The sequence below is a fragment of the Halyomorpha halys genome, unplaced genomic scaffold, assembly GCF_000696795.3.
Source record: "Halyomorpha halys isolate HHAL.00 unplaced genomic scaffold, Hhal_1.1 Scaffold1416.1, whole genome shotgun sequence".
NCBI lineage: Eukaryota > Metazoa > Arthropoda > Insecta > Hemiptera > Pentatomidae > Halyomorpha > Halyomorpha halys.
Window position 1 is genome coordinate 74,632 of NW_027114849.1, and position 19,532 is coordinate 94,163.

General features: G+C 33.6%; 2 protein-coding genes across 8 annotated transcripts in view; one reads left to right on the forward strand and one right to left on the reverse strand.

The window, feature by feature from the left end:
- Glut1 (Glucose transporter 1) overlaps nucleotides 1–8,424 on the forward strand; it is a gene marked incomplete at its 5' end in the record, with an annotated part of 81,875 nt that extends 73,451 nt beyond the window's left edge. For 5 of the 6 annotated variants that reach the window (XR_010844677.1, XM_067051946.1, XM_067051948.1 and 2 more), the window contains 1 exon segment: nucleotides 253–2,428. Coding sequence is in view for 4 of the 6 variants with exons in the window: in XM_067051948.1 (XP_066908049.1) it covers nucleotides 253–334 (82 nt within the window). 6 annotated transcript variants of the gene reach the window in all.
- Nucleotides 8,425–14,780: 6,356 nt separating this feature from the next.
- LOC106689620 (haloacid dehalogenase-like hydrolase domain-containing protein 3) lies at nucleotides 14,781–19,362 on the reverse strand. Of its 2 annotated transcripts, none has more exons than XR_010844678.1 (2): nucleotides 16,775–19,362; nucleotides 14,781–15,087 (listed from the first exon to the last, which is right to left on the reverse strand). XR_010844678.1 is itself a non-coding variant. In XM_014434702.3 (2 exons), the coding sequence occupies exons 1-2, from the start codon at nucleotides 19,126–19,128 to the stop codon at nucleotides 15,017–15,019; spliced, it is 747 nt and encodes a 248-aa protein (XP_014290188.1). In that variant the 5' UTR covers nucleotides 19,129–19,362; the 3' UTR covers nucleotides 14,781–15,016. The 2 variants fall into 2 exon arrangements, 1 of the variants encoding a protein (XP_014290188.1); XM_014434702.3 differs by having other exon boundaries at nucleotides 18,453–19,362.
- Between the last annotated feature and the right edge of the window lie 170 nt (nucleotides 19,363–19,532).

Genomic DNA, 19,532 nt, shown 5'->3' on the forward strand with positions numbered 1-19,532 from the left:
TATATATATATATATATATATACAATGAGTAGAATGTGAACAAGGCTTTAAAAAGAATTTTATCAATTACTTATCGTACATAGATTTTTTTTACATAAAGTGAAATTTAACTAAATGCTGCACTAAGAATAAATTAGTGGAGAAAGGCCTTTGTTATAACGTATTGAGCAATAGCGTGAAGTGAGACTGACTGACAAGAATGAAGCTGGTTTGTGTTGTACCGTATTTGTGTGATGGTTGGGGTGTTTGCAGTCAGGGTGAGGGAGAGGGATTCCCGCGGGCCAGGTGGAACTTCCCCAGGGATCAGGCCACACACCTCTCCCCTGCCTATTAACTCTCACAGAGGCACCATTTGCTCACTTATCCAGCTGCCAAATGACATTAGACATTTTATCTTTCTTCCTTTAAGTAGGCCTCAGACATTTATGGAGGGTAATGTTTTATTTTATAAAATAAATAAATTTAAAAAAAGTTAAAGCCTGGATATGAAAATATATGATTTATAGTGGGTAGGTTTCAATGATTTTCATATTAAAAGAAATTAAAAAAATATATAAAAAATATAACTAGGTCTAATCATTTTTCATACCTTATGTTTTGATTGTTATCGATACTTCTTCACAAATTTATATATTTTCATTATCAAGGCTTAAAATAATTTTAAATAACAAGATATCAGTTTTATGTATATCTTGTTTATACAGTTACCTTTTTAGTATTTATATTGTAACTGTGAATATTCTGTAATATATTCAGCAAATTAAGGATGCACCAATTAAAAGTTGCCTGCAGCAGTGTTATATAATTTTGTCTTATGTGGGTAATGTGATATGTGATATTAATTCTTATTGAAGATTATATTGATAATGCAGTATATATAATATATATTATGTATAAATAAAAGTTGTCCGTTTGATTTTCTTGCCTGCTTAGTTGGTTGTCATTAAATATATTATTTTTATATAATGTTTAGGCCCAACATTTCCTTCTAAAATAAATAAATAAAAAATAAAAAAAAAGAAGAGAATTTTGTGTTTTCTTGCATGTATAATTGTAATATTTATTTATTCGACCAATGTTTGTAATTATTCACTGTTTTATATAATAATTGAGTCGTTTTAGAAAGGAATTATGAGCGATATGCAAAATAATAATGTTAAGTACTTTTATACCAACTGCTGGTTTTCATACATTGATAATTCTTTCTAGAGGAGTAAAAAGTAGCTAACAATAAAAAGATACTGTGATTCATATTAATTGATATTTGATACCAGATCTGCTTAAAATGAGGTTGTAATGGCTTACGGATAAATTTCTGTAAATAATTATATAATACAGCAAGAAATCAATTAAAATAATTTATTCATACTTTATTATGCATTATTATTATTGATGTAATTCAAATAAAAAATTTATTTATTTTTCTTATAACTATCAAAAATAATTCTCTTATGAACCACTGCCACAGAATTGAAAAAAGATTCTAAATTAATTTTTTTTATAATTGATTCTTGCTGTATTATGTACAACTCTACTACCTCATGGAGTATCGACTGTGAACTGTTGCTAATAATTATCTAAGACACATCTTTCGTATATTTAGTTCTATTAAATGATAAAAACTGCAGGCAACTGAAATAATTATCAATTAATTTGCTATGGCAAATGTTAAAAGCTATTGTGGTACAAGAAATTGAATGGAGGTTCGTTAAATACATTTTTTCATCAAAGCACTTGGTTTTAAAATTTTGTTAAGATATTTGTTTGTATATAGTCTTAATGCTCAAATTGTAGATACATTAATGGGAAGTAACATTCATGTTAAAATATTTTTTTCCATTGACTGCAATCATAAAAAAAAAAAATAATAATAATAATCTGATAGATCTTTAATCATTAAGAATATTATTAGGTTTTCTTACTAAAATCCAATAATTGCATTAATTCAACTTTTATTAACATAAATTCTAAATTTGAACCAATGATCATTGGAACAAAATGTAAACTTTATTTTATTATGTACTACGGCTGTTGGAGCCCATCAGAAATATTCTAATATTTGCAATAAACAAAGTGAAATAGCTGAATGTTTATAGACAATTTTTTAAACTAAATCTAAAAAAAAAAAAAATATTCAATACTGAAATTACACATTTTATAAGCATGTTTATACTGTTGCATGTTCATGTTATAGTTGCAATTTATTTTGAAAGTATGGAAGAGCCATGGAAGAAAGTAACTAATTTGAAAAAAAAAAAAAAAATCAACATGGGCAAATATTGCACCAGCAACAAGAACATGTAGCACTATCATTTCTGTTAAGATCTTAGTTTTTAAAGTGCATAAAATTAGCCCTTAGACTTATGGTTAACAGAAAAAAAAAAAGAAAAAAAAAGAGGTTGCTGATTTGTAAATTAGCAGTTAGGCCTATATAGACTATCAGGGCTTAATTGATAACTCAAGTTCTAGTCAATTGTGATTTCAGAAATAAATACACCTCAGGCATGTGTTGAGGTTTGTACATCGTATGCAGATGTAAAATGCACTGCAATACTAATAGGACGCTTTTACTGAAGTGAAATGTTATTCTAAAATGTAAATATTGTTATAAAGAAATATTTCTTTTAACAAGCATTAATATTCATTTTATAAGTTAATATTTTTAACCTGTAATGTATGTATGAAGTAATTTAGTGAAACAAATAATATAACAACTACGTAGTCAAAAGGCGTAGGGATATCTATCTACTTGAGGATTACTCAAAAGTGTTCCTCCTTGAAAAAATGTAAGAATGATTTTATGTTCATTAATTTTTTTAAATGGATGAGACTTTAATTCTGTTAAAGAAATTGTCAATAATCAATTAGTAATTCATTCTAAATTTTTTCTATATTGTTCAAAAATCGCTAATAACAGAATTGAAATACTTACCTGATACAATAATAATAGAATGAAAAATTAATAATTTATTTATTTATTTAATTGTTAATAAATTTAATTCCTGTCTTAATATTTTATTGACACAAGGTAATGTACAGTTTTAACATAATTTTGTTCATTTGCTTTTCAAATTTCAAATTGCACAATATATCTACTTTTAAGTATATAACCATTAATAGCAATTAAATATGTAAATCTTGACTGATATTGGTCTTGATTGTATAGAATGTTTCAAGAATGCAATAAAAATTATTCTATCTCTTTATATATATATATTTTTGTTTTCCTTTTCTTTGCATCTCTGACAACTAACTTTAAATATCCTGGTTTGATTTAATGTCACCTATAGGCCAACAGAGGCTCTTACCTTTCCTGTAAGTGGCAGGAATCTCTAAACACCACCAGAGCTGCCATCTTCATTGAAACTGAAATTTACAAGAAGTCTCCAAAGTTCTGAAAAGAAATCAGAGATAAATCATCCAAGTAAGCTCAAAGACAGGTAAACCCTTCGCAGATCTTAAGTTGTTACAACTGCTGAAAAGAAGTTGTGTTAACCTCATAATTGTATACACATAACTGAAAAATCAATGTGTTATAAAAAAAGAACGACACCCAAGATGTCACATTCTAACAATAGGTTAATGATAGTCCACATTTTTATGATCTCCTTTATTAAAATATTCACTGCATTACTTTGGACTGACAAATACTGATTAAATTTATTTTATAAACAAATGCACCACTAATGACAGCAATATTATTTACCAGAAAACAAAATAACCAACCAAGGTAATCTTAAAAGTTTTCTGAAAGGATGAAGTTAGGTCCTTAAAGACTCACAAAGATGATTCTTAAATAATGAATAACTTCGAATAATAATGTTATTTATTCTGAAAGTTTATAATTGAATTATTCAGTTAATACAATGATTAAGTCTGTTTTTGTCAAAAATAAGAAATTTTAGGAAAACACCTGTTCCTCAATCCTTCCATAACTGCCTTTAAATAATAATACTTCCCCATTCTGTACTCTGCATTCTTGTTGATAACTTGCAATTATGTCAGAATCAAAAACTAAATCAGTAGACTACTCAAAAATTGATTCAGATGATTGCTATAGCTTCCTACAGATGAAAAGTAAGTTAAGAATTAATTCTATGCAAGCCAATGCACTGTAACTGTGAAAAAGGACATTAAAATATATACCTCCAATTGATCATGGCTACTATAATGATGAAAATTAATCTCCAGAATTGTTTATTAATACTGGTAAAGTATTAGAAAAATAAATTTTGAAATGTCTAAATATTTATGCAAAAAAAAAAATTGTTTTTATAATCATACATAATAAGCCTTATTAGATGTTACACCAAGCATTAAGGAAAATACAAATTATTAAAGTAAAATTTCTAGGAGTTTTCGACATCGTTTTTAAAATTCTTTGTCTGAAAAATTAAGAAAAAGGAATTTCATCAGTTTTTCTGAAGACTACAAGGTTTGATAACAATTTCATTAGTCTAGTTTTTTCAAGATTTATTTTTCTGTTTCTATCAAAATTTCAAAGCCTTGTTACCTCATCTTCAGGTAGTGGCTGCGTCTCTGCTGGAGCTACAGGTTGATTGGCTACAGCAGGAAGTGAGTTGTTAAAGTTCAGACCCTCAATGTTTAGAACTGCTGTTCTCACTAGTCCGTTACCGGCCATAATTCAGAGTGAAGAAAAAAATTTTTTTTCTTGAGACTAAAAGTAAGGTAGTTTCAACTCCCAAATAAATTTTCGGTCTATACCGATTTTTCCGCCCGTCAGAGACGTGAACCTTGTTCCAAAGAACTGCATTGCCAATATACAGGTGGTGGGTCTGTCCCGCTTTAGATGCATTTTTCGATACTTTGCAAATCTGATTTTCTTTGACACCAGATGGTTGAGATACTACAGCTGCACTACTACAATTTTCATTGATCCAGAAGTCTTGGTTTTCCAGATGATCTGGCGACATTTGTCATTCACGATCTCGTTTAACTCTTCCATTTTCGTGGGTCTACTTGCAATGGACTCTTCGTCTTCAGATCTGTCTACTCTCTTCTCAGTGTCTGGCATTTCTTGTTTTTCTTCTTCCCCTGGGGTTCATTCTCTAAGGAACTGTCTCCCGCTTCCAGATGGTTCACCTTTCTCATCCTCGATTGGATTAATCATTACGGCCCTTGAACGCCAGTCCGCGACCACGTTGTCCTTCCTAGGCTTATATGCAATGTCCATGTTGTACTGGCTGAGGATCTCTTTCCATCTGGTGATCCGAGCAGATGTCTCCCTCAGTTTACCAACCCACTGCAATGGTCTATGGTCAGTGTGTACCCGAAAACATCTTCTAAAAATATATGGCCGGAAGTTTTTCACTGCCCACACGATTACCAGTAACTCTCGTTTCAGGGCGCTATAGTGGATCTCCACATCAGTGGGACGTCGACTATAGGGCGTTCTCCTTCTTCTTATTCCTGCGATAACACTGCCCCGGGAGCGTATTCGCTTGCATTACTCGTGTGGGTAAATTTCTTCTTGAAAACAGAGAATGCCAGGACCGGTTCCCTCTGTAGCCTCTCTATGCACTTCCGGACGTTGTTCTCCATCTGAGGTGTTATCTTAACTGTATTCCCTTTCTTCAGTAGATTGTATAAGATATTTAGCCATGTCCGGTACGAATCTTCTGTAATAGTTTAGCAATCGTCGCACTTCTTTCACGTCTTTGGATACTGCCATCCTTCGCAGGGCCGATATCTTCTGTATGTCTGGTCTCACACCGTCTTTGAAGATAGTGTGCCCCAAAAAATCCGGTTCTGCCCTAACACCGACTTCTCTCTGGATAATTTTAGGCCAAACTCCCTCATGCGCTGGAACACACTCCTTAGATGGTCCACATGGTCCTTTGCTTTGCTGAACACCAATAAGTCGTCCATGTAAACCTGACATACTGCCTCGTCCAGTCCTCTCAGGGACTCATCCATCAGCCTCTGGAAAGTCACGGGTGCCTTCTTAAGACCAAATGGCATCCTTGTACATCATAATGACCACGTTCGAAGGTGGAAGCGGTCTTGAGCTGGTCCCTGGGATGCATTTTAATTTAATGGTGGCCCGCCTTTAAGTCGAGCATGCTAAAAATTTTAGCTCCACCTAATCTATCCAAAATGTTTTCATATATCGGGATCGATGACTATGCGGTACTTTTCCGACAATGCTCCTCATCACACGATTGTACTCGAGCTCCCGGTGTCCACCAGACTGTTTACGCCTCCCTTCACTTGTATTATAGGCAGGCCGCCTGTGAGTACGCTTTTATTTGCGGTTCAATGCATTCCCTTTTACCATCTCTCTTTATTGTTTTAAAGTATTTACAGATTTGATGTTTTTTTTTTTTTTTATATTATTATTATTATTTACATATTAACATGTGAATTGATACAATAATCTTATAGGATAAACATGAGTAGTGAAATTCTTCAAGTCATAAAGAATAATGTATTATCTCAAAATAATAACAATTTTGATGAGTCTAAAGAGACCTTTCACCAATACCGTAAGAGACTTGAGAGAACACACTACCCGCATCGGACTGCAAACGGAAATCCCATCCCATCATAGTTGATACCAAATGCAACAGTCCTAGTTAAAAGAAATGTATAAAATAGCAAATATAAGGATATGGTTGAATTGGTGGAACTCTTGGAAGTAAACCCCCAATATCCTTTCATTAGACAGAAGGATGGCTCTGAGTCAATTACGGCAATTGGCACCATGAGGTGACATTCATCTGATCCAGCAGCCCACATCCAATTTATCTTCTACTGATGAGTGACCGCAACTTGTGCAGCTATCTGATGGCAACGAGAACTGTAATCAGGAGGTGCATAGCGAACAAGTTCTGGTGCTGTATCTGAAGAAAGACAAACTACTCTACCTTGTGTGGAAACTCTGGATGGGCCCTTGATTCAGGACAGTCGAAGGCCTCTGAGTACTGGAATAATACCTTCACCTGATGAACCCTTGTCTCAATACAAAAAAAGGCCTCAGAGGACCGTAAGAGTTCCTTCCTACCTAAAAGACTATGTTACTAATTAATTAAAGAGGGGGGAAATGTTATGGTAACACTGTAATCTCTCTGCTTTGTCTGTCTATTGTTATTATTTCATTTGTTTTCATCTCATTGGTGTTCAAATGTTTATGTCTACATTTAAATGAATAAAAGCCTTTCTAAAGGTTCTAATTTTTTATTTTAAAAGATGAAAAGCCAAAAGATATTGTTTTTGGACCAACATTGATCGTGCCATAGAGGCATTTGTGAAAAGCTGCAAAGCATGTGCATAAACTACCTAAGCACCACCTAGTGCCCCCCTACACCTATGGGAGGAACCGACTGCAAATTTTCAACAAGTTCACATCGATTATGCCGGACCCAAGGATGAACATTATCTATTTATTCTAATTGATGCTAAATCAAAATGGCCAGAAGTTAGAATTTCTAAATCAACACCAACTTCTGTGTCCATAGTTGAATACCTTCAAGATATATTTAGTGTACAAGGTCTTCCTGAAATTATGGTCTCCGATAATTCTTCTGTTTTCACCAGCTCAGAATTTATTGAATTTGACTCACAAACTCGATGCCATGGAATCAATACCAGGCAGTCTACTGTCCAAAATTTGCAATATCTTGTTCCGCTATCGTGCTACACCTTTTAGTGTCGGTGACTCCGCCATAGTCAAAATGTTGACTGGTGGGAAAGAGATATTTAAGCCAGGCATCATCATCGAAAAATATTGGAGACTCCACTACAGAGTCCAGCTAGATAATGGATATACGCTAAAACGTCATATAGACCAATTGTGTCGCATAGAGGTTACTCGGCATGTTTTCTTTGAAGAGAGTTCTTCAAATAATCGACAAAGGAGCGACCAACCTGCTGGCAACACCTCCCTTCCCAGGACACAACAGCAACTGTCACCTCCAGGGAGGTTTATACCGACCATCCCTATTGTCCAGCGTTTTCCTCCAAACAATGAACCAGCCATGCCAGAGGATCCACAAATTGAGGTGGTAGCCCAGCCAAGACCAGCACAATCAAGGCCACAGAGGTTATGGCGACCACCAGCTTACTTGAGAGACGAAGTTCAATTGGTAAATTAGTATTATTCCCTAATTAGTATTACATCCTATTATTTCTTTTTTTTTATTGACAGATGAACCCCTAGGTCTACGCTACTTACTATTATGTCGTTCTGTTACATTATATGTTGTATTATTGTACTAGTTCTTTTAATTATTGTGGGAGATTGTAGTGATTTGTATTGATTATCGATAGTAACAGTTGAGAAGGTTTTCATGATGCTATGGAATCAGTGTGTATACAAGTGTTGTGTGATTGTTAATGTTAGAAAACATAAAGAGTTTTCATAATTATGTCAATTATTATAAACTAAGAAATGTTTCTAAGTCAGTGCTTATTATTTATTCCTCATCAATGTTTACAACACATACCCTATCCCTTCTATGGAGAAAATCTCCTCTAGGGTGGCTAAATATAATATTCACAGCAATATTGATCTCAAAAGCGCTTATTTTCAGATCCCAATACAAAAAGAGAACCGTCCCTAAACCCCCTCTGAGGCTGCTGGGAAACTGGCAATTCAAAAGAATTCCAATGGGTATAACCAATGTAGTCTCGGCATTTCATAGAAAGATAAATGAGATCATAACAATATAAGGTATAGATGCGACATCGATGTTCGATACTAAAACATCTATGTTGAAAAAACAACGACGTTTTTCAACATCGATGTTTTTTTTTAACCATAAGGTCTGTTCCAACGACTAATCATGCTCCGGCCAGACAGAAGTACTTTTTTAATCAAAGAATAAGACATCTACTACAAAAAACATCGATGTTTTTAAATATCGTTGCTTACAATACATTACCCAAAATACATTGATGTTTTTGAACAACTATTTCAGAAACATAAGGTTTGTCCCAACGATCACGAATTCTGCGACCTGTCAGAAGTGGTTTTTGAAACAAAGAATCCAACATCGACTACTAAACATCGATGTTTAAAATATCGTTGGTTACAATACATTACACAAAATACATCGATGTTTACGAACATCTATTTGGGTAACATAAGGTCCGTTCCAACGACTACGCATGATCCGGCCAGTCAGGAGTGCTTTTTCAATCATAGAATAGGACATCGACTACAAAAAAAATCGATGTCGTAGGATTAGACCTTATGTTACTTTAATGGATGTTCAAAAAAATCTACGTCTTTTGGGTGATGTATTGTAACCAACGATATTTTAAAACATCAAGGATTTTTTTATAATTGATGTCGGATTATTTGTTTCAAAAACCACTTCTGACAGGCCAGAGAATGCGTGATCGTTGGAACAGTCCTTATGTTTCTGAAATAGTTGTTCAAAAACATCGATGTATTTTGGGTAATGTATTGTAAGCAACGATATTTTAAAACATCGATGCTGGATTCTTTATTTTAAAAACCACTTCTGACTGGCCGAAGAATGTGTGATCGCTCGAACAGACCTTACTTTTCTGTAATCGTTGTTAAAAAACATCGATGTATTTTGGGTAATGTATTGTAAGCAACGATATTTTAAAAAATCGATGTTTTTTGTACTCGATGTCTGATTCTTTGTTTCAAAAACCACTTCTGACAGGCCGTAGAATGCGTGATCGTTGTAACTTTATGTTACTAAAATGGATGTTCAAAAACATCGATGTATTTTGGGTAATGTATTGTAAGCAACGTTATTTTAATATTGACCATTGATATTTTAAAACATCGATGTTTTTTGTAGTGTATGTCGGATTCTTTGTTCAAAAAACCACTTCTGACAGGCGTAGAAGGTGTGATCGGTGGAACACACCTTATGTTACTGAAATAGGTATTCAAAAACATCGATGCATTTTGGGCAATGTTGCATTATTTTTTGCAAAAAACACTTCCGACTGGCCGGAGTATACGTCGGCGTTGGAACAGACCTTATGTTACTGAAATGGTTGTTCAAAAACATCGATGTATTTTTGGCAAAGATTTGTAAGCAATGAAATTTTAATATTGAGCATAGATGTTTTAAAACTTAATTTATCTTTGATAATCGTTATATTATAAGATCAATATAATTGATAACGACGTGAAGGTTGGAGGTTCTTTTTTATCCCACCACATTGTTGATAGGAATCTGTTTACACTGTAATTTTTTTTTTCATTTAGTTACTTTTGGGGGAAAAAAAATAATTGAAAAATTGGGACAAACATAAAATATCGACATCGATGTTGCATCCCTAAAAGAAGATTTAAAGGCGTTAACGTTTGTTTCGATGATGTGGCAGTCAGTGGGAAACACCAAGCCTGTTGAATCTAAGATTCTATAGCTTAGGGAAAAAGATAACACAAGTCATAGAGTTATGACAATATTTATTGAACACAGTAACAACACACAACGGAACAATAGAAGACACTAACTCGTATATACAATGTGTAAAGGGGCCTCTATATGTTGGCCAAGCCATGGCGAACTCAGACATGCACGAGCATGTGGATGGGTCGCTCCATAACATCAACCCACAATTGATTATCCTGATGAAGTAACGCTTCATCATAGGACATCGGATCTGACAGCTCGGACCCAGTTGAGAATGCTGAATAAGTTACAACATCCTCCAGTGTACATGGTGGTCGCCTGTTTCTCTCAGGTCTGGTCGATGTTGGTTGTCGTGTTGATGTCAAAACACTCTTTGGTGGAACAAAGTCCAGGTCATCATCTTGATTGCAGCTGGTTTCTGTAGATGTGGAGGAATATTCAATGCTTGATAGTGTTGTGACGACCGCTGTCAGACTCTATGTCTCTCTCCAAAGAATCATCGGTGGATGGCTGTGGTTCTGTCGTGTCGTCGAAGCCAGAATTAGAATTTTCCACAACAATTTCCTCTTCCAAATTGGATTCGTTGGGAAGTACATAGAAGTTTTTATCGGTACCTTCCGAAGTGTTTTCTATTAATGAACTGCCCCATTGATTTTCGGAGAATGTTACATCTCTTGATATGAAAGTAATTTTCTTCTGAGGTCATACAACCTGTACCCTTTTGTGTCTTGACAATATCCTACAAATATGCAAGGCGTAGATCTGGGGCTGAGTTTAGTTTGCTTCGGTGTAGGAATGTGAGCATATGCCTTAAAGCCAAAAATTCGAAGATGTTGAAGAGCAGGTTTCTTAGCTGTCCACACTTGTTCTGGAGTTGTAACAGCACAGTTTACAGCTTCTACCCAAAAATCGGTTGGGAGTCCTGACTCTATCAGTAGACATCTTGCACGATCTAACAGAGAATGGTTAAGACGCTCAGCCGTTCCATTTTGCTATGGTGAGTAAGGACAGGTCTGATGTACAATACCCGATGACTCCAAAAACTCACTTAATTTTTTATTGCAGAACTCTCCTCCTTTGTCAGAACGTAGAATTTTAATCTTGCTGTCAGACTGATTTTCAACAAATTATTTGAAAATTTTGAAATAATCGGTGACTTGATCCTTTGATTTCAAGAAATAGACGAATGACTTGTGACTGAAGTCATCTAAAAATGTTAACAAATATCTGAAACCTCCTAAACTGTACCTCCATCGGTCCTACAAGGTCTGGGTGCACTAATTGTAAACAGCGTTCGGTAGTGGAGTCACTCTTGGAGAAAGGTAAACGGTGGCTTTTTCCCAACGTGCAAATATCACAGGCAATGTTACGTTTTTCACTAGAAATGTTGAAAGCATTAGAAATGGTACCCAACTTACAAAGTTGTAGTTCAAATGTGTCATGCACTGATGCCACAGTTTCATCTCTCATTTAGTTGTCAATGCTAACTTAGAACTAGCAGGAGCGTCTAATTTAAATAAATTATTTATCAAACTGGCAGAGGCCATTAGTTGCCTCTGGCTATTGAATATTTTATCTCCCTAGCTATTAAACACCACGCAATGTCCTTTACTGACAATTTGACTCACTGATAGCAAGTTGACCTCTAGTTCTGGAACATAATATACATTGTTTACATTTATTTTTATGGGATTATTACCTGAAATCGTCACTGGTAATGAAATATCGCCGACGGTATCTGACGTCATTCTCTCATTGTTAGCAGCACTGATAGGTATTTTTTCAGCCTTTCTCGAATTTTTCAACATTTCAGAGCTTCTACAGAGGTGACAAGACGCACCACTGTCTAGAAAAAATTCAGAATTATCAGAGGATCGTGTAGAAAATGCTGCAAACAGCGTCGTATCTGCACCCTTGTTCGGATTATTTCCGCTCCGACCAGTCCCGGGTGAAGGACAGTTCTTGGCGATGTGTCCGTAACCGTTACACTGAAAATAGCTAGGACCTTTAAAAGGCTTTTTATCGGCTTTACCTTGCTCATATTTTTTGAATTTCTGAATTCCGTTACACTGAACGGAACCTCCTTTGGAACTATGACCGTACAAAGCGGAATTTGAGTAGTCACAATTATTATTTTCTAAGCTTGATTTTACAATGGAAAGGTCTTGCAATAGTTTTGTTTTAACCGAATCGGCAGTTACTGCCGTGGCCGAACTCAATGACCATAATCATGGGTTCCAAACGGCTTGGTAATCCGGCAAGAAGGATTGTTCCAACCCATTCATCACTCACTGTGAGACCGACTGACGTTAACTTATGCAGGGTTGTAACTATCCGGTTCACATATTCTTCTACGGAACTACAGTCTTCTAGTTTTGTAGTTATAAGTATACGGAGAAGTCCGCCTCGTCAATCGATCGTCCTGAAAAGCTTTCGATAGGTTTTCCCATGCTTGTTTGGCGGTAGTCATATTTTGATTGTGTACATAATTCACCGGTTCAACCAATAAGATTAACTTGGAACGACATTTCGTGTCTTGCTTCTTGTCGAGATCCGTTTTTGTTGTTATACATTCCCACAGCTCCAAATCTTCTAGATTGGCCTGCACTGCGAATTTCCACGTGTCGAAATTTTCTCGTCCGTTTAGACGTTCAACCCGCAGCGACTGGTGCTCAGACATAGCGGATTCGCGAAAAGAACAATAACGATTTGGACGAAACTCGAAAACGAATTTACAGTCACTGGACCCATAACCTGTTGAATCTAAGATTCTATAGTTTAGGGCAAAAGATGGCACAGGTCATGGAGTTATGACAATATTTATTGAACACAGTAACAACACGAAACGGGACAATAGAAGAGACACTAACTCTTATAAACAATGTGTAAGGTTATACATGAAACGTGGTGGAGACAGTGTTGCCACAGATCCACAAATAAATTATCCAACAAAGCCGAGCATGACTTAAATCTAGAAAAGTTTTTATATGTTTGTAAGAAATATAACTTAACTATTAACAAAGAAAAATCACATTTCAATTTAAGATCTATAAAATTTCTAGGATACCTTATCGAGAACAACATACTAAAACCAGATCCTGACAGATTGAAGCCGTTGATTGATTTCCCTATACCCAAAAACAAAGCATCTTTACAGCGAGCTGTTAGGATGTTTACTAACTATTCTAAATGGGTTACAAAGTTTTCTGATATGATACGTAGATTGGTAAATTGTAAGATATTCACAATGGATGGACAATAAATCCAAGATTTCAACAACTTACGGAACTGCATACTTAAATCCTTCGTCGTAAATATTGATGATGATATTCCATTCTGCGTAGAAACAGATGCCTCTGATGTAGCATTTGCAGCTATTCTGACACAAAATAAACGACCTGTCGTTTTCTACTCAAAACTCTGTCTAAAAGCAAACAGCATCATTCGCCAGTTGGAGAACGAAGCCTATACCATAATTGAAATGGAAGCATTACCTGGTGGGACGAAAATTTCAACTATTGGCAGATCAAAAATCCATTACTTTTATGTTTGATATTCGGCATCCCGGAAAAACTTTACAAGATGACGTTTAGAACTAGCTTCTTATAAATATGACATTATCTATCGACCTGGTAAAGAGAATATTGCAGCAGATGCTTTCTCTAGAACTGTCAGCTCATTACATACCATCAACTGGTTAGTTCATCTTCATTGCTCTCTCTGTCACCCTGGTATTACACAGATGGCTCACTGTGTGAAAAGTCAGAATCTACCCTATACAATCGATAAAATTCTATGAAATTATTCAGGCCCTAAACCAGATCTTTACCCTCTTTGGATACCCATCATACATTCACACAGATAAAGGAACATCTTTCTTATCCAAAGAACTTCAGGATTTTCTTCATTCAAATGGAGTTGCTACCAGTTGAACCACATCATATAATCCATATGGCAATGGACAAGTTTAGCACTACAACAGTATAATATGGAAAACTATTTCACTCGCTTTAAAATCCAAAGGTCTTATTGCATCACAATGGGAGAAGGTATTGCCAGAAGCGTTTCACTGGATCCACTCTCTGCTATCCACAGTTACAACCACCACTCCTCATGAACCTAGGTCCAGTCACTGAAAACTCACTCAATCCTTCTGATATCACCCAAGTCAAAGTATCTAGATTGGACTCACCAACCAGGAACTTAAGCACCAGTGACACCCAGAATTGGAGAGAATCATTAAAGAATCAAAAGGGACCAGCTGTTGAAAGAGCTCCCTCTCCAGCCAAGTCTCAACCCAGCCCTCAACTGGTATTCCGAAGGTCAACAAGAACCAGACAGCCTCCATTACTTATGGAAGACTATGTCCTTAAATGAAGAGGGGCAGAATTGATGAAATATCTTAATACCCAATAGTATCATATGTTTTTATTTTTATTTATTCTTTTGTTATTAGTACTACCATATGTTTTGATTTGCCATACTTTACTTTAGTGTTAACTTTTCAGTTAGTTTAATTATGTATTTAATAAAGCCTTTTTTCCATTTACTAAAAAGGTTTATTTATTAAATTAATAAAACCCATTTTTATTCAATTAAACTTAGTTCTACCGAAACCAGCTGCCATCATGTACCTAGTTCACAAGTTCTTATCTCTGGTCTCCCATTACATGATGGTCAATAGTTATTGTACTCTGACATTTTGAATATTCTTTGTTCCCTAAAAAAAAAAAAAAAATGATTAAGTATACAAATCAAGATGCATAAAATGGGATATGAAGCTGATCTGTTTATAAAGTTAACAGCACCAGCTTTCAATTAAGGACTTAATAAAGAATAAGAATGTATTTGAGAGAGAGGGTGAGGGAAACCATTTTAAGATTTGGATGATCACTTATCAATTAGTATTGTGTAATATAATCAATGGTGGTATGATTCCATTAGTCCTGAAACAAAAGATAGTTGTTTCAGAAAACCCCTCAAACATTCTGAATGGGACTTTGAGATGCAACCCTCTTGTGGCAAACACATGAAAGAAGAGTATTGGTCTGTACAGGTTAAAGAGTAAGCACATTCTCATTAAAGCAACACCATTTTTGCTACTGTTCTACAATTCACCATGAGTGAGTTCACCCCACTCATGCAAGGACAGAGACAGGATGAAAAAAGAAAGCACAAGAGATAGACCAGTCTTCAAGTTCTATCAAATCTCAATAAGAATATCACAACAATCAACCAGAATATCTTTTATTAATCATGTAACCTCATTTCAATCTAGTCAAAATTAATTTAAATTTTAACAACCAACCCATATTGTACTCCATTTGGCTCAATCAGTATTGTACTATATCATTTCAGGGAAAGAGGTTTACATGCCTATTTAACCATTCTTAATTTATTTCAAATACAGTCACTCTATTCATACCATATTATCAGCAAATTATAGTTAATTTGGGAAAATATCCCCAACTTTTACTCCAGGGAATACCTGAATTATACAATAGTGAAGGAATTCATGATTTGATTCTTAACAACTGAATACCTGAAGGGATATACAAACAATGTAACCAAATACTTGACTATCATATATACAAAAAGAGAAACAGTATTCAACTGCTGCAATTAATCTGGCATAGTCTTTCTTCAGTGCCTTTACAAGACCCTCTCCAAAATCATTTTCTCTAAGCTCTTAATGCTCACCAATAAAAAGGTAATCAATCAACCTGGTATACTGTTAACTCATATTTTATAGATTTATGTTCAATTTCCCTACTACTGTTGAAATGATCTTGTACTTATAATTCCATTAATAACAAATCACCAATGTTATCTACTTCTGTTTAAAAATATGCCATCTTATCAGCATTTGTTAAAAAACTAATTAATTTAATCATACATTTTCTGTTAATTCCAATACCTCCATTAAATAAGATCTTAGTATCTATAAAATTTTGAGATTTGTCATTATTAAAATTAAAATTCCAGTTCTTAGTATTAAATTGTTAACAGAACAAAATCTTAATTAGTAATTCAGTATTCAACATGGAAGTGACAAAGGAATATTTGTGAAATTTATGCTCTTTTAATTTAACTGTTAAAAACAAATGAAACGATCACTGGGGAAGTCGACTGTCAATTATTAGACAGAAATAATACTTTTCAGGTTAGAGAGAAGAATTTCAAAACAGATAACAGAGGAGTCAGCAAAGAAAAATTTCTTTCAGTAAAAAAACTCAAGTTATTTTGCATCTGGAATAAACATGATGCTCAAACGTTGGTTGAATTTAGTTTAAAACCAAGGAGATTAAATGTATTATGAATCCAATGTACATAAATATTCTTTCGAGACAGTAAAACATTGGAACTGAATAAACAAGACTTTTCACAATGTAAAATGTTTCACTTACTTTAAGTTAGTATCAACTTTATTGCTTTAAAAAATACAAATTTACTGTAGATTCTTTCAATATTTATGAAATTGGCTCCAAAGAATTCGATGATACCAGAAACTTCAATTCACAATAAATGTTAGATAACACATGTTTCAACTAAACAACATAAAATTCAGACAAAGCTTGTTTTACTACCTAATACTTGGTTACTGTTTCTTATGGTTTTAGGATCATTTTCTTATTCTTAATCTCTTTATTGTAATTTATAAAGGTCTCTAGAGAAGGAGTGTGGAAAAACAAATTAAAGTACATAAATATGTACACTAAATTTATGTAATTGGGCACTGAACATAAATATTCAATAAATAAAATTGTAAATATCAGGTTAAGTTCCAATCTGATTTTTAACAATTTCATTGTTTTTAAAATATATTTTAATGATTTTGAAGTACTTGAGCTTATAAATGGGAGGAAGTAATGATAAAAACCATTCAAGGGTTCAACTTATTTTGTTAGGCCAATACATTTTAAGAAATACAAGATAGCATAAATCATTTTTTCACTATCTCGAGTATTTAATTTTGATCAATTATCAGGTATATTAAGAACTTCTAAACTAACAGACATAAGTAAACAGGGCGGTTTAGTGCTTCTGAAGAAAGGATGTCATACATCATAGAAATTACATTTAAAAAGTTATAAGTCCCTTATAATGGTTAGTCAAAGATACACTTAAACACTATAAGGTAACACATTTTATTTTTTAATTTATAAAATCTAAGTTAAAACATAGTAAAAAAAAAAATATAAAGAAAAAGATATTGCGATATGTTTAAACAAATCATGGGTATACATTAATAAATTTTAAATTATACTTCTCATTTATCAAAATATTAGTTTTTATTAATAGAGCTGATTTGCATAACAAAAACTATGGAAATCTAAATGAGGGAAGAATCAAGCACACTGTATTTTTTAGTTTAACAAGTAGGTAAGTATATTTTATATGTATAGTTCTTAAAGTGGAACATATTAAATTAGAAACGTGAAGTTATAAACAAAACAAAAATGGAGGTACATCTTTTGACCAAAAATTAAAAATTTTTAAAATGCAATCTATAATTAGATTAATGAAGTCTCACAAGTACAAATATGTGTAGCTATAACAAATTTATTGTTTTAACGAGTACTTGCGAATATGTACCCAAAACAAAATTTGACTTGAACCCAAACATATAAGAAATCGACTGCAATTTTGTGAAATTATGTTTAATATACTAGATCAATGATTTGGTTTAAGAGTTTTAATTTCATAACAAAAATCCAAGGCACAACATTTCAAGTAATATCACATAGGAGAATCATGGCTAGGTTAAATTGAAGAATGAAAAGTTATCAATACAGTTTATAAAACACAATTAAAAAAAAAATATATCAATTGGCTCCTCATTGCATAATTGGGTTTTGCACCCTATAATTATGCAAGTTACTTAAAATTAATGAAATGTTATACTAAATAAATTGTATATAGAAATTGAAAATAAACAAAAATCCTTAAATAACACGTTACTAAAATAATAAGTAAAAAAGGCTCCTAAAACAAAACCTAACAGGAAGATAATATTTCAAGTCCTAAAAGTTTTGATAAATTGTTCTTTCAATTCATATAAATTGTTAAAAATTGGTGAATTACTTTCAGCACAATTCTTTTCCTTTGATGGATCAATTAATATTGCACTCCATCCAGCATTTCTTGCACCACAATAATCATACTTCAAAGAATCACCAATGTGCACAGTAGTACTTCTGTCAAATTTATTCCCCAAATCGATGTACTTTTTCTCAGCTTCTTTGAATATTCGTTCATCAGGTTTCAAAAATCCTGCTTCATAAGATGTTATAACAAAAGTAAAATATTTACGAATGCCTATGTCCTCAAGTATTGTGTGGAGCCTTGGATCAAAATTTGATATTACACCGGTGTGTACACCTTTTTTTTCAAGAAATTCTAGAATATCCACAGAGCCTTCCATCAGTTTATACTCATTCTTATTGGAAAAGTTTTTGATTAAGTGATCTGACAGCTGCGCTAAATACTTAGAATGTTGACCATTAATTTCAATAGAATCAAAACTTTTCGATACCACCATCCTCCACCAATTTTGCCACCCAAGACCTGAATTTAGCCCATAATTAGGATGCTGTTGACACATTTCAGACATATGCCTATCAACCCTTTTAGTTATTATAGCAGGATCAACGGTAATTCCAAAGTGTTTAGCAGCATCTGAATAGATTTCACCTATAGACTTACGAAAAGTTAATAATGTGCCACTGATATCAAACGTAATCAAATTAAACTTTTTCATATTTTCAATTAAGTAAACTCAATAATGATTTTACATGAGTAAAATTTACATTTTCATAATAAAACTAAGGCTAAGAAAAACCATAAACACTAAAACACATATTTTAAGTCGACTGAATAACAATCAAAACTATTATAACCAGAGAAATAATTGAATAATCATCAGGAATGTGATAAAATAAAATAACTACTATAAGTTCAGTTAAATCTCAAATACCAGCCCCTAGGGATGCGACATCGATGTCGATGTTATGAAAACATCGAGGTTTTTAAGCCGATGTTTTTTAACAACCATAACAATTTAAACTTGAACAAGTTTGTCGGGGGGTGCGGTCAGCAAAGAACAACATAAATAAACAAAACCATATTTATTTATTTTATGCCGACGTTTCGACCTGAGTTTCA

What these genes read in the sequence shown, in the direction of transcription:
- LOC106689620 (XM_014434702.3), bottom strand. Translation starts at nt 19,128, where the DNA reads ATGAAAAAGTTTAATTTGATTACGTTTGATATCAGTGGCACATTATTA. An exon ending in GGAAAAGAATTGTGCTGAAA is followed by an intron (nt 15,088 to 18,452) that starts GTAATTCACCAA and finishes TTTTTTTTTTAG; the next exon opens with GGAACAAAGAATATTCAAAA.